At 48.2% G+C, this 25,814-nt stretch overlaps 1 protein-coding gene across 1 annotated transcript in view; it reads right to left on the bottom strand.

Moving 5' to 3' along the window:
- LOC144695689 (ras/Rap GTPase-activating protein SynGAP-like) overlaps window positions 1-19,049 on the bottom strand; it is a 492,301-nt gene extending 473,252 nt beyond the window's left edge. Inside the window, exons 1-2 of the mRNA XM_078566635.1 lie at window positions 18,933-19,049; window positions 12,046-12,151 (exon numbers count right to left, since the gene is read on the bottom strand). Coding sequence (XP_078422761.1) covers window positions 12,046-12,151; window positions 18,933-18,950 — 124 coding nt within the window. The 5' untranslated portion in view covers window positions 18,951-19,049. The remainder of the gene's footprint in view (window positions 1-12,045; window positions 12,152-18,932) is intronic.
- Window positions 19,050-25,814: the final 6,765 nt, after the last annotated feature.

Below are 25,814 nucleotides of genomic sequence, written 5' to 3' on the forward strand. Positions count from 1 at the left end.
TCTATCCATGCCAATGTGTTACCCCTACACCATGAGCTTTTATTTTTCTCAATAGCCTTTGTTGAGACATCTTATCAAATGCCTTCTAAAAATCTAAGTATAGTACATCTACTGGTTCCCCTTTATCCACAGCATCTGTTACTTCTTCAAAGAACTCCAATAAATTTGTTAAACATAATTTCCCTTTCACAAAACCATGGTTATTCTGCCTGATTACCTTGAATTTATCTAAGTGCCCCGTTATAACATCTTTAATTATAGCTTCTAACATTTCCCTTATGGCAGATATTAAGTTAATTGGCCTGTATTTTCTTGCTTTCTATCTCCGTCCCTTTTTGATTAAAGGGGTCACACTAGCTATATTCCAATCGAATAGCACCTTCCCCAAATCTCGTGAATTTTGGAAAATTAGAACCAACGCATCAACTATTTGACGAGCCACTTCTTATAAGGCCGTAGGATGAAATCCATCAGGATCTGGGAACTTGTCGACTTGCAGTTCCAACAATTTGCTAAGTACCACCCTAGTGATTGTAATTTGCCTGAGTTCCTTCCTCCCTCCCTTCCAATTCCTGATTTACAGCTATTTCTAGGATGTTACTTGTATCCTCTATACTGAAGACCGATGCAAAATACTGGTTCATTTTATCTGCCATTTCCTTATATTCCATTATTAACTCCCCAGATTCACTTTCTATAGGATCAACACTCACTTTGTTAACTCTTTTTAAAATATCTATAGAAACTCTATCCGTCTTTATACTTCTAGCTAGCTTTCTCTCAAACTCGAATTTTTCCCTCCTTATTGATCTTTTAGTCATTCTTTGCTGTTTTTTATATTCTGCCCAATCTTCTGACCTGCCACCCATTTTTGCACAATTGTATGCTTTTTCTTTAAGTTTGATGCTGTCTTTAACTTTTTTTAGTTAACCGCGGTCCTCCCCGTGGAATTTTTCTTTCTCATGTGATGTCCCTAAGACATGAATGAGAACACAAACTTTTTAAATCAACCTTACCTTTTGCTTATTTAAAAGGTGGACTTTGCAGAACCAAAAGATGTTATATCTGCAGAGGCGCTAATAGCCACCATGTATCTCCTAAGGTGAACAATATTTTTTTGACCAGAGGCATAGAAACTGCTTGTTAGCCTGCTACTGACTCATTAATGGGCAGCATCACATGACCTAAGCCTTGGGCCTTTGGAAAGTTTTAATATTACATTTCAAGACTCACAACTCAGTCTTCCTTTTAATCTCCAGTTTATAAACACCACAGCAGGACTCCAGGCTGACCAACAAGTCTAAGCCTCCTCAAACCTGTGTTTCTGGAAGATTCCTGCCATCACTTGTTGAGCAGACCAAGTCTCTGTATGTCAACCCCATCTTGCTACATGACCATCAACTTTAAGGGCATTCTGTAACTCAATTTACAGCTAACTGAACCCCACCTGAACTGGAACTCCCCCATGAAGGAACCCTCACTGTACTCTGACCTTCTGCACTACCGGCAATGACATGAACTGATATCCACAGCTGTGGTACTTTTTCTTGTAAGTTATTCACAGTTGGAAAAACTCCTCTTTTCTATCTTCCTTTTGTGTGGTTGTGTGTGTGTATGAAGCTGCGACCATTCACCTGATTTGAATAACCTATACTCCTGATTAATCTGAAAGAGAGTTTGCTGTGAGTCGCTTTAAACATTGACTTCACAAACAGAGGGTTTGGGGAAACGTGCCACAGCCTACTTCAAAAATTAAAACACCTCTGTTTATGGACAGATGGCCAGAAAAATGGAGGAGTTCCAAGTTTGCCTCTCTCCCATGTCCAAGACCATAAGACGTAGGAGCAGAAGTAGGCTATTTGGCCCATCTTGTCTGCTCCGCCATTCAATGAGATCATGCCTGATCTGATAGTCCTCAACTCCACTTTCCTGCCTTTTCCCCATAACCCTTGATTCCATTACTGATTAAAAATGTCTATCTCTGCCTTGAATATACTCAACAACCCAGCTTCTACAGCCCTCTGCGGTAAAGAATTCCACAGATTAACTACCCTCTGAGAGAAGAAATTCCTCCTCATCTTTGCTTTAAATGGGTGACCCCTTACTCTGAGATTATACCCTCTGGTCCTAGACTCTCCCACAAGGGGAAACTACCTCTCAGCATCTACCCTGTCAAGCCCCCTAAGAATCTTATATGTTTCAGTAAGGTCGCCTCTCATTCTTCTAAACTCCAGTGAGTAGAGGCCCAACCTACTCAACCTCTCCTCATAAGAAAATCCCTCCATACCTGAAATCAGTGAATCTTCTCTGGACTGCCTCCAATGCCAGTATATCTTTCTTTAGATAAGGGGACCAAAACTGTTCACAGCATTTTAGGTGTGCTCTAACTAGTGCCTTTCTATAGTTTTAACAAGGCTTGACTATTTTTATACTCCATTCCCTTTGAAATAAAGGCCAACATTCCATTTGCCTTCCCTATTACCTGTTGAACTTGTATGTTAGCTTTTTGGGATTCATGAACAAGGACTCCCAAATCCCTCTGTGCTGCAGCTTTCTGTAGTCTTTCACCATTTAAATAATATTCAGCTCATCTATTCTTCCTGCCAAAGTGCATAACTTCATATTTTCCAACATTATATTCCATCTACTAAGTTTTTGCTCACTCACTTAACCTGTCTATATCCCTCTGTAGACTCCTTGTGTCATCTTCACCGCTTGCCTTCCCAGCTATTTTTGTATCATCCCCAAATTTGGCAATAGTACATTCACTTCCCTCATCTAAGTCATTAATATATATTGTAAATAATTGAGGCCCCAGCACTGATCTCTGTGGCACTCCACTAGTTACAGGTTGTCATCCTGAAAATGCCCCCTTTGTCCCAACTCTCTGTCTTCTATTAGTTTGCCAATCCTCTAGCTATGCTAATACACTACCCCCAACACCATGGCCTTCATCTTATTAAGTAGCCTTATGTGTGGTACCTTATCGAACGCCTTTTGGAAATCCAAATATATTACATCTACTGGTTCCCCTTTATCTATCCTGCTTGTTACCTCTTCAAAGAATTCTAATAAATTTGTCAAGCATGATTCCCCTTCATGAAGCCATGCTGACTCTGCTTGATTATATTATGTATTTCTAAATGCTCTGCTATTACACCCTTTATAATAGACTCTAGCATTTTCCCAATGACAGATGTTAAGCTAACAGACCTATAGTTACCTGTTTTTTGTCTCCCTCCCTTTTTGAATAAGGGTGTTACATTGGCAGTTTTCCAATCCTCTGGGACTATTCCAGAATCTAAGGATTCTTGGAAGATTACTACCAGTGCATCCACTATCTCTGGAGCTACTTCCTTTAATATTAACGGCCTGCCATTTTCTGGTTCCACATTATTATTTCCCCAGTCTCATTCGCTAAGGGGCCTATGTTCACTTTGGCCTCTCTCTTCCTTTTTATATATTTAAAGAAGCTCTTCCTGTCCGTTTTTATATTACTTGCGAGTTTACCCTCAAAGTTTGTTTTCTCCCTCTTTATTATTTTTATGGTCATCTTTTGTTGGTTTTTAAAACTTTTCCAATCCTTTGGCTTACCACTTTGCCACATTGTATATCTGTAACAAAAGCAGAGGTTAGGTTAAAGCTATGCCCCTGTGTCTACGTCTCTCTATCTGTCTATGTTCCTTTGTCTCTCTCTGCATATTTATCTTTCCCTGTGTCCATATGTGTATCTATATTCTTGTGTGTGCCTATGTATGTATTCCTGTATATTTGTGTGGACTGTGTATCTATCTATTCCTAACTCTGTATGTTCCTGTGTACCCCTCTCCACTTGTGTGTCCATGTCTCTGTATTCCTTTTCATTTGAGCCTGTATACATGCCTGTGTATCTGCAAGTTCTTGTCTATATCTGTGTCTGTATATTTATGTGTCTGTGTGATCCTGGGTATTTGGATGTCCTTATGTTCCCTTGTATTGGTGTGTCTCAGTCTCTGTGAATCTGTATGTGTGTACCTATATATATGTGTGTGTGTGTGTGTGTGTGTCTGTATTCCTATGTCCCTGTATTCTTACGTAAGGGGGTGTCTGAATCCAAAAGCAATGATTGTTGCTGAATTCTCCAACCTTGCTTGCACATCCATATCACATGTGTCAGCAGCTTGTGAAAGAATTCATTGAATAATTAGGTGTAATTATCCTGCACTCGAGCTGGTGGCAGGTTGGATTCTGGAGGCGGCTTGCTGCAGAGAGATAGTGAGAGAGACAGTCCTTCCAAATAACTGCCATTAAATTCACTTCAATTCCTGCTCTCAGTAACAGCACCCTCCGCATTGCTGACTTGCTCACTCCCTCTCTCTCACTCTCTTGGAATTCCATTCAATGAATTTTATGAACAGGAGCCCTTTTCTGCAATGCTTCATGTAGGTGTGTGCTCATGATCTGGGTGCACTTCTGTCTGTTCATCTGTGTCACATGATAGCAATGTTTGTGTGTCTTTCTTTCTGTTTCAATGATTTTATTTTAGTGTGGCTGTTGGTACATTTGTATGTGCATAACTTCATATGTGTAGATGTGCATGCATCTATAGGTATGTCCATATGCAATATGTGAAGCTCTGCTTCTGGTGTGTGTGCCTGTGTGTTTGTATGTGTCTCCATGCGCTTGTAGGTACTTCATATTTGTGTGTGCAGCTCCGTGTATTTGTGTGTCTCAGTTTGCGTGTGTGCACCTCCGTATGTTTCTATGTGCCTCCGTGTGTTTGTGTGTGCCTCCGTGTGCTTGTGTGCGCCTCCGTGTGTTTGTGTGTACCTCCATGTGTTTGTGTGTGCCTCCGTGTGTTTGTGTGTACCTCCATGTGTTTGTGTGTGCCTCCCTGTGTTTGTGTGTGCCTCCGTGTGCTTGTGTGTGCCTCCGTGTGCTTGTGTGTACCTCCGTGTGCTTGTGTGCACCTCCGTGTGTTTGTGTGTGCCTCCGTGTGCTTGTGTGTACCTCCGTGTGCTTGTGTGTACCTCCGTGTGTTTGTGTGTGCCTGCGTGTGTTTGTGTGTGCCTCCGTGTCCTTGTGTGTGTCTCCGTGTGTGCCTCCATGTGCTTGTGTGTCTGTTGCTTGTATGTACCTCTTTGCATTTGTGTGTGCTTCTCTATATTTGTGTGTGCCTCTTTGTATTTGTGTGTGCCTCTCTGTATGTGTGTGCCTCTCTGTATTTGCGTGTGCCTCTCTGTATTTGCGTGTGCCTCTCTGTATTTGTGTGCCTCTGTATTTGTATGTGCCTCTCTGTATTTGTGTGTGCCTCTCTGTATTTGTGTGTGCCTCTCTGTATTTGTATGTGCCTCTCTGTATTTGTGTGTGCCTCTCTGTATTTGTGTGTGCCTCTCTGCATTTGTATGTGCCTCTCTGTATTTGTGTGTGCCTCTCTGTATTTGTGTGTGCCTCTCTGTATTTGTGTGTGCCTCTCTGTATTTGTATCTGCCTCTCTGTATTTGTGTGTGCCTCTCTGTATTTATGTGTGCCTCTCTGTATTTGTGTGTGCCTCTCTGCATTTGTGTGTGCCTCTCTGTATTTGTGTGTGCCTCTCTGTATTTATGTGTGCCTCTCTGTATTTGTCTGTGCCTCTCTGTATTTGTGTTTGCCTCTCTGTATTTGTCTGTGCCTCTCTGTATTTGTGAGTGCCTCTCTGTATTTGTGCGTGCCTCTCTGTATTTGTGAGTGCCTCTCTGTATTTGTATGTGCCTCTCTGTATTTGTGTGTGCCTCTCTGTATTTGTCTGTGCCTCTCTGTATTTGTGTGTGCCTCTCTGTATTTGTCTGTGCCTCTCTGTATTTGTGTGTGCCTCTCTGTATTTGTCTGTGCCTCTCTGTATTTGTGTGTGCCTCTCTGTATTTGTGTGTGCCTCTCTGTATTTGACTGTGCCTCTCTGTATTTGTGTGTGCCTCTCTGTATTTGTCTGTGCCTCTCTGTATTTGTGTGTGCCTCTCTGTATTTGTCTGTGCCTCTCTGTATTTGTGTGTGCCTCTCTGTATTTGTCTGTGCCTCTTTGTATTTATGTCTCTGTTTGCTTGTATGTGCCTCTTTGTATTTGTGTGTGCCTCCGTGCGTTTGTGTGTGTCCATGTGTTTGCATATGCCTGTGTGTCTGTGTATGCCTCTGTGTGTTTGTGTGTCTCCATGTGTTTGTATGTGCCTCCTTTTGCTTGTGTGTGCCTCTGTGTATGTGCACATGTTTATCCGTGTGCTTGCAAGTGTTTCTCCATGTATTTGTGCCTTATTGTCCTTACGTGATCAGTGCAGTTAGATTTTTGTGAATTCTCGGAATGATTCCCATAAATTCCTCCCATTGATGGCAGATTGGATATAGACAGCAGGGCTTGGATAGAATTGAATAGCATGTGAGGCAATGGGTGTGCCTCCATGTGTTTGTATGTGTCTCCGTGTGCGCCTCCGTGTGCTTGTGTGGACTTGGACTGGAGGGCATGGGGCTAGCTGGGTCAGGGGCGGAATTATAGAATGGTTACAAGAAGGAGGCCATTCAGCCGGTCATTACCGTGCCGGCTCGATGCAAGAGCAACTCACCCAGTCCCACCCCCCCCTCCCGCCTTTTTCCCGTTGCCCTGCAGGCTTTGTTTTCCCTTTGGGTAATCCAGTTCATCCAGCCACGACTGACCCTGCCTTCGCCACACTCTCGGGCAGTGCATTCCAGACCCTAAAAAGCCACAGCATAAAAACGTTGTCCCCATGTCACTTCTGCTTCTTTTGCCAGTCACCTTAAACCTGTGAGCCCTGGCTCTCGATCCTTCTGCCAGCGGGGACAGTTTCTGCCCATCTACCCCTGCCCAGACCCATCATGATTTTGAACGCCTCTATCAAATCTCATCTCAACCTTCCCTTCCCGAAGGAGAACAGCTTCTCCCAGCTTCTCCAATCCATCCACGCGCCTGAAGTCCCTCGTCCCTGGTTCTGGTGAATCTTCCCCGCACCTTCTCTCACGCCTCTCCAAAGTGCGGCCCCCAGAGCTGGACACCATATTCCAGCTGGGCCCTCGCCAGCGTTTTATAAAGGTTCGCCACAACCCTGCTTTGACAAAAGCAAAAGTACTGCGGACGCCGGAAATCTGAAATATAAACGGAAAATGCTGGAAAAACTCGGTAGGCCTGGCAGCATCTGTGGAGAGAGCGAGAGAGAGAGAGAGAGAGGGAGGCAGAGTTAACATTTCGAGTCCGTGTGACTCGTCTTCAGAGCTGGAGTGGAGGAGCTTAAAGTTTCTTTGCTTTGAGCCCTGGATCCAGAATGCCTTATTTAGCACTTTCTCAACCTGCCCAGCAGGTCAAAAGATTTGTGCACGTAATACCCCCAGAGGTCCCTCTGTTCCTGCACCCTCTTTAGAATTGTGCCCGTGATTTCACATTGCCACTTTCCGTCAGGCCTGGGGCCTTGCCCTCTCTCTGACACCAGCCAGCTTGCTCCCTTTCTTGCACTGGCTTCCTCGGAGCAGAAACAACAGCACGGGTAACACGCTCTTGAATTATTTATCCTTGGCCAGTTTCCTTCCTCGGTTTGACATTTGCACAGGATCCATCATGTTTCACACTTCATTCCATCTGTGATCATCCTCACCATCCTGCTTCGACTCTTAAAAAGAATAGCTGTTCATGAGCACCATTAACTTCTCTAGCTGGTCTTCTATTCCACGTCTCCTCGATCTGGGTTAGGGAGCGTACGGGTGGGAAGGGGGTGGTGTGGGGGCGGGGAGGGTGAGTTGGGCATGAGAAGGAAGGACAATAGACCCCCCCCCCCCCCCCCCTCCCCCCGAGTCTGAAACCAATTGCCTGAGGCAAAATGTTTCTGGTTCTGCTGTTGAGGGCGGCGATAAATTGGAACCCCATCTTAGTGCTGCGGTTGATATCCATAGGCCAGAATTTTATAGCCCCCTCATGGCGGTGGGGGTGGGGGTTGGTGGAGGTGGTGGGGGGGGCGGTGGGGGGGACTGTAAAATGCGGGCGAGCCACTCTAAACTCCATTCACTTCGGCGGGACCGTCAAATCCCACTGTCATAAAATTCCGCCCATGGAAAATGTGCCTTATTTCTGGAAGGAAAAGGCTACAGGGAAGAAAGCCTTTTCTGTTAGGCCCAGTTTAAGGCCTGGTGTGCAGCGTTAAGCCCTGGTCGATGGCAAGCCTAGGCCTGCCAATTCTAGTGGGACTTCTTTCCTGGAGGAGTGTTCACATGACTCCCAATTGCTCCAGCCCCCTCCGACCACCCCACTGTTGGTCACCTGACATGGTCATCCTCACGGTGCCAACTTTCCCACGGCCAATTGGAAAGCCAATTCTTGTTGGAGGGTGTTGGGTTTGGTAGGTCTGAAAAAGTCTTCGTAATCATACCTAGCTTAACTGGAAGCCTTTACTGACTATTCGAACTATTTATAAATATGCACTGAAAGGATACAAGCTAGGAGCTGTCTCCACGCTTGCTGGTACACATGGCTCTGTCCTTGGGTGTGGGTCATATGCCCTCTTACATCTCTGCGTGGGGGGGCACTGTACTCAGTCCCACATTAACCCTATATATGAAAGACCCTTATGCTACAATTCTCAGTCAGACTGGTTTCCAGTCTCCACTATTGTTGTTTACTTGAAGGGGAAGTACTTGCAGGGCCCTGGACAAAGAGCAAGGGGAGGGGGACAAGTTAGGAAACTCTAGCGTAGAGCTGGCACAGGTACAATGGACCAAATGGCCTCTTTCTGTGCCGTCCCGCTCCAGGGTGCAGCTGAGCAGTGCCCTCACTGTCCCATCGAGCACTTTTCCAGCTGGGAGGGAGGGCATGTTTAATGAGCTGGAATTGAAACCAAGGCCTGAATTTTTGCTCCCCTGGGTTGGGAGCACAGAGTCAGGACAATTCCACCCTCCGCAAACCTGATCTAGAAGAAAGTATCCAAGGAGCATCCTCGATTTTCGTTCCGGGGGGTGGGGGGGTGGGGGCAGTGTTGGTGAAAGTAGGAGCTGTGGCGGGCAGCCTCAGAGTGAGTGCGGAGGCTGCTGGGTGGGGAGGCTGGCTAGGTGGAAGGCCTGCCTCATTGCACCGGCAATGTGTGCAAACGTTAACTCTGTTTCTCTCTCCACAGACGCTGCCAGACCTGCTGAGTTTTACCAGCGCTTTCTGTTTTTATTTCAGGTTTCCAGCATCTGCAGTATTTTGCTTTTATGGGAAGACCCGCACCCCCGGCACTACCCTCCCCAACCCTTCCCTCAGCCCCCCCAATCCTTCCCACCCTCCCCTCCCCCCAGCCGTGATCCCCAACCCTTCCCCCATCCCCCCAAATCCTTCCTACCCTCCCCTCCCACCAGCCGTGATCCCCAACCCTTCCCCCAACTCACCTCCTACCCTTCCCCCCTCCCCTCACCTTACTGGCTATACGTGAGACAGGATGGATCAGATATTTATTTGCTCTTTGCCCTTTCAAGTGGCTGTGTTCCCTGAGCGACTCTGTGTGAGGTAGTTTGCCTCAGTTGCGTTACGCTCTCTCCCTGTCGACCTCAGGCAATGAAGCCCAACACCAGCTGCATGGACAGCGGCACACCCCCCCCGGTAATCACGCAACATCGAGTTCAACAGCTTTACACCTTTAGCCATCACTCTCATTCTCTCTCAGAAATCCTGGTAAAACAGTTAAACCTCCTCGGAGCCAATCTTCCATTTCCACTTTCAGTCTCCATCTCCGTTCTGTCCTCAGCCTCCTCACCGTTCCAATGAAAAGCATCTCATCTTTCGATGGGGCACTTCTCAACATTCCGGCTTCGAAAACTGAGTTCAAAAATTTCAGGTCATTCCCATAGCTTCTGTTTTTCCAGACAGCAGCTGTCGGCGATGATCCTGCTTTACAAGTTTACACCTCCTCCTCCTGACCCGTCTTTTGTTTCTTTATATGTCCCGTTACCATCTCCTTTCGTCTTGCCCCATTATCCCTTTTGTGACTTCATCTCCCCCGGCCCTCCACCCAATACAACAACTTGCATTGACGTAGAGCCACTTTCACAGGAGCTGTTTCCGGAAGAAAAATGATGAGGTGTCAGAACAGATGATCAAAAGCTTGGTCAAAGGGGCAGGTTTTAAGGACTGTCCTAAAGGAGGAGAGGGAGTTAGAGAGGCGGAGGTGTGGAGGGAGGGAATTCCAGAGCTTGGAGCTCAGGCAACTGAAGGCGCGGCCACCTGTGGTGGAGCGATTAAAGTCGTGGATGCCCAAGAGATCAGAAATGGGAGATTTTATAGGATCGACGAGCTAAAGAAGATCATGGAGATAGGGAGGAGGCGCGGCCATAGAAGTATTTGAAAAGGAGGATGAGAAGTTTTAAAAGTACCTTGTACACCATTCTGGCTGGATTTTTATCTTGTTGCACGGGAGTGAATCTGCTGCCAAATGGCTGAATTGATATCCAAGGAGTGTCTATAGTAGGCGGCTGATGCACAATATCAACTTCACACCCAGGCTTCAAGTTTAAACTCGACCCCATTGTATAGACAGGATGCAGTTGAACATAAACCTGAACTTATCTAAACATGGATATCGATCACTTTTGAACAAAGCACAGAGTGAATAGAGCAGCGAGCAGCTACCCACGACACCAGCATTAAGCCAGACGCCTGGGACAACACAGCCCGCTTGATCGGCACCCCATCCACCAACCAGAACATCCACTCCCTCCAGCACTGGCGCACGGTGGAAGCAGTGTGTACCATCTTCAAAATGCGCTGCAGCAACTCACCAAGGCTCCTTCTATGGAACCTTCCCAAAATGAATTAATCAACGCCAACCAGGCGGGCAACAGCTTAAAACTGTGCGATTGGACTTTGGAAGCCCAAGTCAGCTATTGACCATTCTTTGTTCATAAAACTCTTGTTTTATTAATGGATGAGCAAATCTATTCGAGAGTGAGGATGACAATCAGAAAATTCCACTTGAAAGTTCATTTTAGTTTTGTCCCTCCTCTCTACATGACCCACAGCTTACAGTGATGGACCCTCGTACGTCTGCCTCCCCCCCACTCCTTGAGGGTACCGGCTCCGCCCAGTGGTACAGCACCACGGGTCTTGGCATTCTTCCTCCAACTCACTGGGGGTGGCGAGAGAGGGAGAACACAGTCGCACAAGGATGAGGCCCAAAATGCATTAACCAGTCCCTTAGCCAAGAAACAGTTAACCACACCGTCCTTAACAGAGTGAACTGTGCTGTTCAGATAGATGCAAGGTCGGTGTAGAGTGAGCTGATTTTGGTTAAGGGTGGCAGGGGCCTTGTATCGATGGATGAGAGCAGTGAACAAGGGAAAGGGCATAAGGATATCCATCAGCTAAGGATCCCAACTTCCGAGCACCGCCCAACCATTCCCCACAGATATACGGTTGGAAGAAATACATAGGAGCGGCCTTCTCCGGTTCACTCAGAGGGAGGCGGTGGTATAATGATATTGTCACTGGGCTAATATTCCAGGGACCCAGGGTAATGCCCTGAGGACCTGAATTCAAATCCAACCATGACAGATGGTGAAATTTGAATTCAATAAAAATCTGGAATTAAAGGTCTGACGATGACTGTGGAACTATTGCCGATTGTAAAAACCCATCTGGTTCACTAATTAGGGGAGGAAATGTGCTGTCCTTACCTGGCCTACATGTGACTCCAGGCCCACAGCAATGGGGTTGACTCTTAAATGCCCTCTGAGCAAGGGCAATTAGGGAAGGGCAATAAATGCTGGCCTAACCAGCGACGCCCACATCCCCATGAATGAATAAAAATAAACTCAAGTGCAGGCACTTGCACTGAAACCACCTGATAATCCCAGCCTGAGAATGACAGCCACCAGGACCAGTGGTGGTGGTGGCGAAGCCTGAGTTGCCATGCCAAGAATGCCCAGCTGAGAGGAAGACCCGGGCATATTGGCACCGCTCACCTCCGCACCACCACCACCAAGAGAGACGGAGGGCAGGAGGGAAAGGCGAGGGGGTGAGGACAGGACAGAAGCGACGGCCCGAGCACCACGTGGCGAATTGCTTACCGTGATCAGCGTGCCTCCCTTCCACTGGGACGCTGACTGTCCGGCGGAGCAACTTAGTCCTCGAGGAAGGCTCGTGCCTTCGGTCCCGAAGCAATAACGGGTGGACCTGCAAAACAGAGGGAGAGTCAGGGAAGGAAAAAGGGAGGCAAGCCTGTAGGTACATGTTCAAAGCGATTTCATATGGAGAAGTTGTGGACTCCTAGATACAGAGTAAAGCTCCCGCTACACTGTCCCCATCAAACACTCCCAGGACAGGTACAGCACGGGGTTAGTTACAGAGTAAAGCTCCCTCTACACTGTCCCCATCAAACACTCCCAGGACAGGTATAGCACGGGGTTAGATACAGAGTAAAGCTCCCTCTACACTGTCCCATCAAACACTCTCAGGGCAGGTACAGCACGGGGTTAGATACAGAGTAAATCTCCCTCTACACTGTTCCCATCAAACACTCCCAGGACACATAATGCATGGGGTTAGATACAGGAGTACAGATCGCTTTACACTGTCCTATCTGGGGTAAAACTGTCACAAACCTACTGAACACCGCCAATATCTAATGTATAACTCTGAATAACTCGTATATACTTTGTGCCCAGCAAGGCATGAATAGAAGATCAATAATAGTCAGAAATCTAAGGGGGCTCATGACAGTGAGTATGATGGCAAGATGTAGTGATAGGTGTGGCAAGCTGAGAAATTACAGAAGATTGTCAGATTTGATAAAAGTCTTCTTTCTCTTTCTCACGCACACTCTCTCTCTCTCCCCCTACCCCTCTTCCTCCCGCTGCTCATGCCTCTGAAGTGACATATGCCAGAGCTGTGCCAACCCCCTTTTGAATGTGTTTGAGGTCTTATCCCTTCTCCAGCCCCATAATCCTCCGAGGGCTCTGTGCACCTCCTGTAGGCCTTTCCTGATTTCGATTGTCCCGTCAGTGACCGCTGTGCCAGCAGCTGCCAAGGCTCAAAGCTCTGGAATCCCCTCCCTAAACCTTCCGCCCATCTCTCTCTCTCTCTCTCTCTCTTCCTTCAAAACCCTCCTTCCAACCAACCTCCCATGAGCAAGCTTTTGCTCGCTTGTCCTGATATCTCTTTATGTGGCTCGGTATTAATTCCTCGTCTGGTTTATGCTCCTGCGTAGCATCTTTGGTCATTTTGCCACGTTAAAGGAGCCATATAAATGCAAGTTGTTGTTGTTGGTGGCCTGTGACCCAGCCTTCGTCAAGACACGGAGGTGAAGGGAGGCACAGAGTTGGGAATCAATCTATGCTTCCCCCATGTATCTTCTAAGACACCCCCCAGTGATGTTCCCTAAAAAAAAAGGCTCACATTTATACAGCGTCCTTCATGACCTCAGGAAGCCCCAGAGTATTTTACAGCCACTTCATCAGTTTTTTTGAAGTGTGATCACTGTTGTAACGCGGGGAGACGTGACAGCCAGACTGTGCACAGTAACATCCCACAATTAGCAATGCAACAAGTGACAGGTTCATCCATCTTTTTGTCCCTGAGCCACCACATTGGTTGAAAGAGGCATTTGGCTCTGCCAGGGCTAAAACGTGCCTCAAGGGTTAAACTGCAGGCGGAGATTGTTGTGACTGCCTCTTGCAGCAGGCCCTGTTGCCTGCAGTCGAACGATTTATGAGGCGAGGGGTCAGCGCTGCTGGTTCTGTAATTGCAGTCATTATCCCCCTAAAATTACGCTTGATGAGGGACAAGTGGAACTAGGGACCACACAAGATACACTTCACTGGCCTGGAGTCACTGCGGCCCGGGTGGGCTGGTAGACAGTGAGAGTTCACAGGCTAGCTGACAAGTGTTCTCCCAGGAGAGGAAGAGAGAGAGAGAAAAAGAGGGAGAAAGAGACAGAGAGAGAGAGAGAAAGAGGGAGAAAGAGAGAGAGAGAGAGAGAAAGAGAGAGCAAGTACAGGAGAGAGAGACAGAGAGAGAGAGACAGAGAGAGAAAATAAAGAGGATCAGGTTTCCCAGGAGACTCCGTGGCAACGCCATCCAATTCAGGCACGTCCCACACTCGCCGCCCAGTTGTGCTCATAGCGCCCCCCCCATGGCCCAGCTGGTAACTGCGTGGCGTCTTGTCCTCACAGGCTGGGGAAGGGAGCCTCGACTCCAGCAGCTTGCATTCATACCGTGCCCTGAGGGCGTGAAAAACATCATCCAGGTGCCGCACGGGAACATTATCAGACAAAATTTGACAATGAGCCATAGGAAAGAAGTGCACCTATATAGCGCTAGCGTGACCCCCAAAACAACATTTTGATTTAGGTTAGAGAGCTTTCCTTTAAGATTTTTTGCCTTTTTGTTGCAGTGTCCCTTTAAGGGGCTATCCCCTTAATTTGATTTGTTAAATTTGACCATTAGTTTTATTGGTCATGATTTCAGGGTGTTCCGATGCACTTCACAGCCAGTCGAGTACTTTCTGCATTGCTGTAACACCAGTAAACACAACAGCCAAAAAGCTCCCACCGACACCAATAAATGACTTACGCGATCATGTTTTTGTTTAATGATATCGGGCAAGGAGTAAATATTGACCCGAGCTGCCTGCTTTTCTTTAGAATGGTGGCTATGGGATCTTTTACACTCGAGTGAAAGAGCAGACAGAGCCTGGGAGTAAAGGTTCATCTGAAAGTCACCACTTCTGGTAATGGTGCACCCCCTCAGCGCTGCACCTGGCATCTCAGTCTAGCTCCTTAAACTCCTCTCACTTCCTCCAAATAAAAGGTGTGGCTATGGGTACCCGCATGGGCCCCAGCTATACCTGTCTCTTTATGGGGTATTTGGAACATTCCTTGTTCCAGTCCTACTCCGGCCCCCCTCCCACAACTCTTTCTCCGGTACATCGATGATTACTTCGGTGATGCTTCATGCTCTCGTCGGGACCTGGAAAAATTTATTAATTTTGCTTCCAATTTCCACCCCTCCATCATTTTCACATGGTCCATCACTGAGACTTCCCTTCCTTTCCTTGACCTCTCTGTCTCAATTTCTGATGATAGACTGTCCACCAATATCCATTACAAGCCTACCGACTCCCACAGCTACCTCGACTACAGCTCCTCACACCCCGCTTCCTGTAAGGACTCCATCCCATTCTCTCAGTTCCTTCGCCTCCGTCGCATCTGTTCTGATGATGCCAATTTCCAAAACATGTCTTCCTCCTTCCTTAACCGAGGATTTCCACCCACGGTGGTTGACAGAGCCCTCAACCGTGTCCGGTCCAGCTCCCGCGCATCCGCCCTCACACCTTCCTCTCCCTCCCAGAACCATGATGGGGTCCCCCTTGTCCTCACTTATCACCCCACCAGCCTCCGCATTCAAAGGATCATCCTCTGCCATTTCCGCTAACTCCAGCATGATGCCACCACCAAACACATCTTCCCTTCACCCCACCCTGTCAGCATTCCGTAGGGACCGTTCCCTCCAGGACACCATGGTCCACTCCTCCATCACCCCCTCCACCTCAACCCCCTCCCACGGCACTTTCCCATGCAACCGCAGAAGGTGCAACACCTGCCCCTTTACTTCCCCCCTCCTCACCTTCCAAGGGCCCAAACACTCCTTTCAAGTGATGCAGCATTTCACTTGCACTTCCCTCAATTTAGTCTACTGCATTCGCTGCTCCCAATGCAGTTTCCTCTACATTGGAGAGACCAAACGCAGACTGGGTGACCACTTTGCGGAACACCTTTGGTCTGTCCGCAAGCATTACCCAGACCTCCCTGTTGCTTGCCATTTCAACACTCCACCCTGCTCTCATGCCCACATGTCCGTCCTTGGCTTGCTGCAATGTTCCAGTGAAGCTCAACGCAAACTGAAGGAACAGCACCTCATCTTCCGACTAGGCACTTTACAGCCTTCCGGACTTAATATTGAGGTCAACAAGTTCAGATCATGAACTCTCTCCTCCATCCCCACCGCCTTTCTGATCCCCATTTTTTCTAATAATTTATATATTTTAAAAAATATTTTTCTTTTCCCACCTATTTCTATTATTATTTTTAAATTTATACCCTCCATTGTTTTATCTCCACCTTTTAGCCTATTTCGATCCCTTCCCCCCACCCCACCCCTACGAGGGGTCTCTGCCACTCACTTGTCCTGCTTTCTACCCTTAATGTCACCATTAGCACATCCTTTAGCTAATATCACCACCGTCAACACCCCTTTGTCCTTTTGTCTATGACATCTTTGGCAATCTCTTCTTTGCCTCCACCTATCACTGGCCTCCTATCCAGCTCTACCTGTCCCACCCCCTCAACCAGCTTATATTTCACCTCATTCCTATTTAGTTCTGATGAAGAGTCATACGGACACGAAACATTAACTGTGTTCCTCTCCGCAGATGCTGTCAGACCTGCTGAGCTTTTCCGGCTATTTTTGTTTTCATTTCAGGTTTTCAGCATCCGCAGTATTTTGCTTTTATCTCAGTCTAGCTCATGCGCTTGAGTCTCTGGAGTGAGACTTGAACCCACAACCTTCTGACCGAGCCTCCAGAGTGCTGCCCACTGAGCCAAGGCAGACACGTAGGGGTGGCTATGGGCTTAAGATGTGGTTTTAAGGAATGTCATAGAGGAGGAGATTCAGGGAATTGCAGCACTTGCGCCCTCGATAGTTGAAGGTCTGGGCATCGTCAGCGGGGACAGATCTGTAAGCGGCCAGGGCTGGAGGTGCACAGGGATCTTGAAGGAATATGGGACTGGGGGTGGAGGGCTAGAGAGAAAGGCAGGGGCGGGGTGGGGGGGGGTGGCGATGCCATGGGAGGGGTTAGCAAACGAGGATGAGAATTTTAGAAGCGCCACTTTGCTGGACCGGGAGCCAATGTGGGTCAGCGAAGGCGGGAGGGGCGACGGGACCTGGTGTGGCTTAGGAGAAAGGCCGTAAATATTCTAATTGCTGATGATTTTAAAAACAGGCAGACTCGAAGTGTGACAAGCCCATCCCTTTCCCTTGGATCAAGCCCACCCTCTGACCATGGCCCTCAATCCCTCCCTGCTCCGGAAAAGCATTGATCCGTGTCAAACAGGTTCACACGTCAATCCCAATGGATCCAACTACTCCTTGGTCTGGAATTTTCCCCCCTCTTCCAACTTTCCTTCAAGTCTAGCCGGTATCAGAGTCTAGCACTGCAGTGAATTATTTCCCTTAACCAGCTCCCACCATCAATATCTCTAAAGTTCCCCATTTGACCGTTTTAAACTCTCTTCACAGGATTGTAATGTACTTCCTACGATTAGGTGACCAGAGCTGAACAAAATAGGGCCGGTCAGAAATAATTAATGATTTAATAAGCAATGGTACCTGCAGTGATAATGAGACTCTGCTGCATCATTAGGTAAGCCCTTGGCCTACCTTTACTGGCTCTGCCTCTGAGCCTGAGTCCATCGCTCTATCCTGTGACTTTCTGGGGAGGTAGTGTTTCTCCTTTCCCCCCTTCTTGTCCTCCACCATGAGAAAACTACAAGGAGCCCAGGGTTAGCCCACAGAAAATGAAAGGGTCTCCACCGAAACCAAGTCCCGAGGTTTTTCCTTTTTGCTGGGCTGTGGGGTCCCCAGAAAGCCAGGCCTCTGCTTGGCAAGCAGCCAGGAGTTCAGCAGTGAGGGGGAAATAGACCTGGACCCCATCACTGGGTGAGGCAGCGCAGTTGGAAATCCAAACCCCCAACCCACCTCCTCTGGCCCTGGGAGCCACAGCACAATTTTACATTTATCGGGGAATTAATCATCTGCAGTATGGGCCTCCGCCACCCACCACCTCCCCCACCCACCTCTATTGTAGCTTGTCCCAGCTTCATGTGTTGCCAAGCACTCAGATGACCGACATCTCTTCAGTCCCAGCAGAGGCACTGGGAGCAGTAGCCACTGAAGTACTCAGAGCAGCCACGATGGAGGCGGCCCTGAATCCAAGTGGGGTCCGGGGTCAAGCAGGGAGACCCCAGCGAGGGTAAGGGGCTGGACTTCTCGTGGGGGCAGCCCACGGAAGGTCCTCCGCGGGCCAAAGGGTGCCCGATCACGATGCTCGCCCAACTCATGAGCCTGCAGGCAAAGTTCCCTTCACCCAACCACAAACCCGCCCCACCCCCACCACCCCACAGCCCTCCACCCTGCCCCACCAGTGGTAAAATACCAACAGCAGGAAGAGGCTCTCGAGTGGCCATTAATTGGCGACTTAACGGCCTCAATTGGTCCAAGGGCAGGTGGGCCACCCACCACCTCCCTGTACCCGCCACCCCCCCTTACCCTCGCCGCTGACAAAATACCAGGGAGTTGAGAAAGGTGATCGAATGGGAGCACCCACCATTCCATCCGATTTTCCCCTCCCCCTGCCTCTCAGTGGAGAGGCTTGGTGCAAAATTCCAGCCCGAATAGTAAAAAATCCCACCAATTTGAGGAATCAAATTCAGTTTAAGATGAAAATAAAATCTGGAAAGGCCAAGTTAGTGGATGTGAATGCAAAGCTGTTGAACAGTCTTTGATAGATAAAGAACCCGGTTTTCCAATCTCCCTTGGTGGGGTGGGGGGGGGGTGAAGGAAGCAAAGCTGTCGTCCTTACCCAGTCTGGTCGGACCATGAGTTTCAGTCTCAGGCCAACGCCGCTGGCTCTTAGCTGCCCTCTGGAGCGATCGAGGGAGCCACTCGGTTGCATTGACCATCACCACGCAGCAGGTCAGGAAGGTGGCTGCCCACCACCGCTGCCACCTTCTGTGGATGGGTACCACAGGCCAACCCTGCCAGCGGCGCCCATACCCCGACAATGAGTAACGAAATAAAAGCTGCCCTTGGCCCACTGTCGGCTGGCATCACTTCCTCGCTCCTCCCCCCCCACCCAGCCGCACCCGCCCGCTTGCCCATCCCCCTCCCGCCCACCTACCTCTTCCTCGTCTAACATAAGAAGCTGATTTCCGGAGATGACGCAGAATTTAGGGTTCCAGACAGGGCGGTCGTAGGGTAACTGATTGTAGGAGATTCGATGGGTAGGTGGTCCTCGCACATCTGCAAAAAGAGGTGATACACAGTTATTAGCTCCGCTGGTAGGGCACTTCAATCATTCTTAATGCCCCCGTGATTGCCTCCTCTCTTCCCTTCGCTTCCCTTCCCCTCCTCCTGAGGTGTTGTTATTATGAAGAAGAGCAGGGGAGTTCTCCCCGGCATCCTGGCCAATATTTACCCCTCAGCCAACGTCACGATAGGAAGGTTACCTGGCCAGCATCTCATTGCTGTTTGTCAGAGCTTGCTGCGTGTAAATTGGGTGACTCATTTCCTACATTATAGCAGCGGCTGCATTTCGAAAAGCACATGAAAGCTTTTAAAACCCTTGGGACGTGGAAGGGTCGTGGAAATAGCTCAATAAACGCTAGCCCACTCTTAAACTGCAAGACCAACCGAATGTTTCCAACATTTCCCATCTTTATTTTAGACCAATGGAAAATTTCAGTAAAGCTGAGGCCCTGCCTGCCCTCTCAGGGGGGCACTCCCAGAGCCTCCTTTCTGCCCCCCGCTCCCCCCGCCCCCCCACCCACCCCCACCGCCATCCTCCCCCGCACCGGAGTCCTGGCCAAAATGTATCCCTCAACAATCACCGTTAAAAACAGATTCTCTGGTCTTTCGTTTGGCTGGTGTTTGTGGGAACCTGCTGTGCGGACACTGGCTGCCGCGATCTCTGCCATGAAGCAGTGACTACACGTCAACAAGTACTTCAGTGGCTGGGCAGCACTTTGGGACATCTTTCTTTCTTTTCGTCTCTTCATAGCCTGGACTTATTCTTTCTCTGTCATCGTTGCCCTCCTCTCTTCCCTGTTGCTCTGTGGGGAACTTCCCTTGTGGAGTGGCCCACAACTGTCTTGGCGTTTTGGGGGATGCCATTCCCCGCGGTCTTACTCTGGAGCACAATGGGGCAGTTCTTCTTGGTAGGAGGAGTAAGGGGACCATTTATGTCTTGGAGAAAAGGAATCTAAATAGGGTAGGGGAGCAAAGAGATCTGGGAATGCGCCGACATAAAACTCCCATAACTGTGACGCAAGTGGTTGATGAATGTGAACAAAGGACAGTGATTCTTTTCTAAAGAAACCGTTACAATAATGAGGAGGTAATGGTAACGTGAAGCAGAACCTTGGCTGGACCACACTCGGACGCAGTCCTGTTTAGAGGCACTGGAGATGGGCAAAAACAAGATTAACAGCAACACTTCCAGAACTGGGAAGATGCGTTGATCAGGAAAGGTTCAACAGGAAGTGAGGGGGGGAGGGCTTCCTCTCTGGGAAAGAGCAGGCTGAGGGGCATGACGGTATAGAGGTCTTTAAAATACTGCAGGTTTGATCGAGCGGATGGCGAGGGGATGTTTCCACTTGTGGGTGAGTTCGCAGCGAGTGGAAACGGGCAGAGGGAGGGTGGGGGGCTGGGTGCTGGTGGGGGAGGTGGTGAGAATGGTGGGAAATATCAAAATGGCCAGCGACGGTTGGAGTGGAGAATGTGGAATGAACTGCTTTCCACAGAAAGCGGCGAGGAGGTGGAACTCACTGTGGAGTGGAGTGGATGAAGCATAAAGCATTGACGGAAAGGGGAGGGCGGAATAGAGAGTTAGGCAGGCAGGGTTAGTAAGGAAACTGGAGTGGGAGGAGGCTCGTGTGGAGTCTAAACACTGGTAACAATCAAATGGACCGAACGGCCTGATTCCGCAGTTTGAATTCAATGAAGCTCCCATCCGCTGTTGGTCTTCATGTCCAACTTATCTTGTAATCTCTGAGCTGCTTCTTCTAAATGCCCTGAAGTTTCCAAGTCATTTGTGTAAGTGAAAAGTAGTTGCGGTGGGGATATGGAGGACTGGGATACCCCACTCAGTAATTTGATCCACACAGCCATTACTTTGTACGGGCGCAAAACCCAGTAAACAAAAACACCAAAACCTCATATAGCGACCATACAGTCGCATTGAGCAGTAACGTTCAATCATCACCATCGTTAGATGCTTTCACAGTGCAGCCTCTCTTCTTCACCCCACTCCTGTGGTGCTGACTCTCACAGAAGGTCAAATGCCGTGACCCCCAGCTGCCCTCTGGTAGCTCACCCAGCTGGTCATCCCCCCTGGCTACACTATAAATGTGTTTGGTTGGTACCCCAATCCTGGCTCTGTCCTTTCTCCTCAATCTTTATCATCAGGAGGCTGGAATATGAAGGGGTGGAAGCTATGCTATAGTTGGATAAGGCCTTGGTTAGGCCTCATTCAGTTTTGGACAATTCACCTTTGTCACGATATATTGGCCTTAGAGGGAGCACATCACAGATTCATTAGAATGGGCTGACCAGGTTAAATTACAATAACAAATTGAACAGATTAGGCATGCATTCCCTTGAATGAAGAGGTGTCAGCTGTGGCTCAGTTCATAGCACCCTCGCCTTTGAATCAGAGGGTTGTGGGTTCATGTCCCACTCCTGGAAAACCAAGAACTGTGATTGTACTCGAAAGAAGTTGCAATCTGTGACTGTTGGTAACTCGAAAGAGTTTCCCTTGAATGAAGGAGATTAAGAAACAATGTAATTGAAGTGTTTAAGATGATTAAAGGGCTTGATAGTATAAATAGAGAGAAAGTATTTCCTCTGGTTGAGGGAGTCCCAGAACAGTGGGGCAGAGCATTCAAATTAGAGCAAGGTTATCAAGGAGAGAAATCAGCAAGCACGTCTCCACAAAAAGGGTAGTGAAAATCTGGAACTCTCTCCCCCAAGGTTTTGTTGAGGTTGCTGAGGCTAGGAGTCAAGTGAAAATGTCAGGACTGAGATATATAAGACTTTTGTTAGGCAAGGGCATTAATAGTTAGAGAACCAGTGAGTTGAGGTACAGATCAGCTTTGTGTAGTGGGGCCTCTGGCAGCAGGTGGCGATGGTGGGAGAACAGCACCGAGCAGGTGAACTTGGTCAGCCCCCCTGTGGGGCACAAGCTGAGGGGTGGAGCCAAATGCCGTGAGGCAAGGGAGAAAGCAGCCAGGGCAAAGTCAGGGCTTGTGAGTGGCAGGAGCCTAGGGCAGCTTGAAGCCCCGAGGAGGGTGGCTGAAGAGCCAGGAAGGAGAATTGGGATCTAGTCAGGCTGCCTGGCAGTACCTCTGATCTGGGAATCCTCATGAAGAGAGAGGGGAGTGGGACTGCAGCCAGGAGCTGAACAGCAGGACAATCCTGAACGCGCCTGGTGAGTGATGCGCTATGGAGCCAAGGTCTCAACTCGGGCAGAGATCTGGAGCATCGGCAGTGAATAGTCTCTGTAAATAGTTGTCTTTGGAATACGCTTTCCCTCGACCATTGATACAGCTTTGATGCCAGTGGAATAAAGGAACTTTGTTTTTATTAACTTTCGTGCAGTCTGCTTAAACCGCACATTACATATGAAACAAGCCCAAGTGGTTGAATTACCACAAAACAGTGAACAAGAACAGAGACCAAAGACAGGAGGGAGAAAAAGCTTCCGAGGAGGCTTTGAGATGGATTGAGTAGATCATTAACACTGGCATGGACTGGTTCAAATGGCCTATTTCTGTGCCATACATCCTATATAATGGTGATTAAAGAATCTGGAACAATTTTAACCTAACCCGCTTAGCGGTGAACTCATGGGTTTGGGAGCAATGATAGTGCCCGATACTACACTTCATTGAATTGGGTGCAGATTTATATTGGGCAGTGTGTTAAACCAGCATTCCACCCAATTCCATGGGACTGCTGCCTGGTGAGATAGGTTAACATTACACCCAGAGTGTATGACAAAGCACGGATACATGCACAAGTTTCCCAGCCAGAGAAACATATGCAGATCTACACAGAAGCACTCACAAGTGTACAAAAATAATAAATCCACAAATATAATTACATACGCTGACATGCCCACAAATATATAGATAAATGCACACATACGTAGATACACAGTTTGCTGACATGCAGGTGCACACACACAGGAACTTGTGTCTGCCTGTATATCTGTCTGTAGGTTTGTTTTTAACATCGCCATCCAGTTTCAAAAATCAAGGTTCTCCCATTTAAGACTGAGCTGAGGAGAAACTTTTTCTCTCAGAGGGTGGTTAGTCTGTGGAACCCTCTTCCCCAGAGAGCAATACGGGCTGGGCCATTGAATATACTCAAGGCTGAGTTAGATTTTTGATCGACAAGGGAGTCAGAGGTTATGGGGAGGCAGACAGGAAAGTAGAGTTGAGGCCACAATCAGATCAGCCGCGACCTTATTGAATGGCGGAGCAGGCTCAAGGGACCCTGCATGCCCGGGGATATTTGAGTGTGTGTACCCACCCAAATTTCAAGCATCTCTGACCCTGTCAAGTCAGTGAAAAGTTGAAGCTAGCTGTGAACTCTTCAGCCCACTAAGTAATTTGCAGGTTGCTGATTGTTAAAAGGGCTGAGGTGGGGAGCGGGGAGGGAAATGAAAGAGAACAAGGGGCCTATGCACCATAGCCTAATGTGCCTTCATCACTCACCCATCTTGATGAGAGGCTTTTCACTGACTTCTTATTGCCTCGAGAGACAGCAAAGCTAATTATGCTCAACTTTCTCTCAACACGGCTGCTTCTGGACAGGGGCAAACAATTCTGCCCTCCCTGTCTATCCAAATGAAATGCCAAAGAAATGTAAGATCAGCCTGTGGGAGGAGAGTGGTGTGGTGTAATTATCAATCAAATAAGCAGGCTCGCATGTTCCCTGATGGGAATACACAGAGCTACAAAGGTTAATGTAAAACTAATCACCACAGAATCAAATCGAATCATCCAGATAGCAGAGTAGGTATTGATTACAGACTGAAATCTAATCGAGGGGTTCAGATTGTTCATATATAGAATAATGGATACGGTTTGGAGATGGTTTATGTAGTAGAATAGTCTGGTATATACAAGAGTCATGTGGGACTTCATACAGTACCGCCCACAGAGTAATGAATGAAGACACATGACCTAGACCTAGGGTCAGTGTGTTGTTGGACAGGCATACCTAAAAATGAGGTGTCAACCTGGTGAAGCTACAATACAGGGCTAATTGTGTGTCAAACAGCATAAGCAGCAAGTGACAGAGCAAAGCGATTCCACAACCAACAAATCAGATCTAAGCACTGTAGTCTGAATAGTGGTGGACAATTAAATAACTCACTGGAGGAGGAAGCTCCTCAAATATCCCTACCCTCAAATGATGGAGGAGCCCAGCACATCAGTGCAAAAGATAAGGCTGAAGCATTTGCTACAATCTTCAGCCAGAAGTGCCAACTGGATGATCCATCTCGGTCTCCTCCGGAGGTCCCCAGCATCACAGATGCCAGTCTTCAGCCAATTCGATTCATTCCACGTGATATCAAGAAACAGCTGAAGGCACTGGATACTGCAAAGGCTATGGGCCCTGACAACATTCCGGCAACAGTACTAAAGACTTGTGCTCTAGAACTTGCCGTGTCCCCAGCCAAGCTGTTCCAGTACAGCTACAACACTGGCATCTACCCGGCAATGTGGAAAATTGCCCAGGTATGTCCTGCACACAAAAAGCAGGACAAATCCAACCCAGCCAATTACTGCCCCATCAGTCTACTCTCAATCATCAGTAAAGTGATGGAAGGGGTCATCAATAGTGCTATCAACCGGCACTTGCTTAGCAATAACCTGCTCACTAATGCTCAGTTTGGGTTTTGTCAGGGCCACTCAGCTCCTGACCTCATTACGACCTTGGACAAAAGAGCTGAACTCCCTCGGTGAGGTGAGAGTGACTGCCCTTGACATCAAGCCTGCATTTGACCAAATGTGGCATCAAGGAGCCCTAGCAAAACTGGGGTCAATGGGAATCAGGGGAAAAACTCTTTTCTGGTTGGAGTCATACTTAGCACAAAGAAAGATAGTTGTGGTTGTTGGACGTCAATCATCTCAGTTCCAGGACATCACTGCAGGAGTTCCTCAGGGTAGTGTCCTAGGCCCAACCATCTTCAGCTGCTTCATCAATGACCTTCCTTCCATCATAAGGTCAGAAATGGGGAGTTCGCTGATGATTGCACAATGTTCAGCAGTATTCGCGACTCCTCAGATTCTAAAGCAGTCCATATCCAAATGCAGCAAGATCTGGACAATATCCAGGTTTGGGCTGAAAGTAGCAAGTAACATTCATGCCACACAAGTGTCAGGCAATGACCATCTCCAACAAGAGAGAATCTAACCATTGTCCCTTGATGTTCAATGGCATTACTCTTGGTGAATCCCCCACTATCAACATCCTGAGGGTTACCAATGACCAGAAACTGAACTGGACTAGCCATATAAATGCTGTGGCTACAAGACAGGTCAGAGGCTAGGAATCCGGCAACGAGTAACTCACCTCTTGACTCCCCAAAGCATGTCCACCACCAACAAGCCACAAGTCAGGAGTGTGATGGAATACTCTCCATTTGCCTGGACGAGTGCAACTCCAACAACACTCAAGAAGCTCGACACCATCCAGGACAAAGCAGCCTGCTTTGGCACCCCATCCACAAACATTCACTCCCTCCACCACTGATGCACAGTAGCAGCAGTGTGTACCATCTACAAGATGCACTGTATGTACTCACCAAGGCCCCTTAGACAGCACCTTGCAAACCCAAAACCGTTACCATCCAGAAGGACAAGGGCAGCAGACACATGGGAGCACCACCACTTGGAATTTCCCCTCCAAGCCACTCACCATCCTGGCTTGGAAATATATCTCCATTCCTTCACTGTCGCTGGGTCAAAATCCTGGAACTCCCTCCCTAACA

Source organism: Cetorhinus maximus, chromosome 21 (assembly GCF_964194155.1).
Source record: "Cetorhinus maximus chromosome 21, sCetMax3.hap1.1, whole genome shotgun sequence".
Taxonomy (NCBI): domain Eukaryota; kingdom Metazoa; phylum Chordata; class Chondrichthyes; order Lamniformes; family Cetorhinidae; genus Cetorhinus; species Cetorhinus maximus.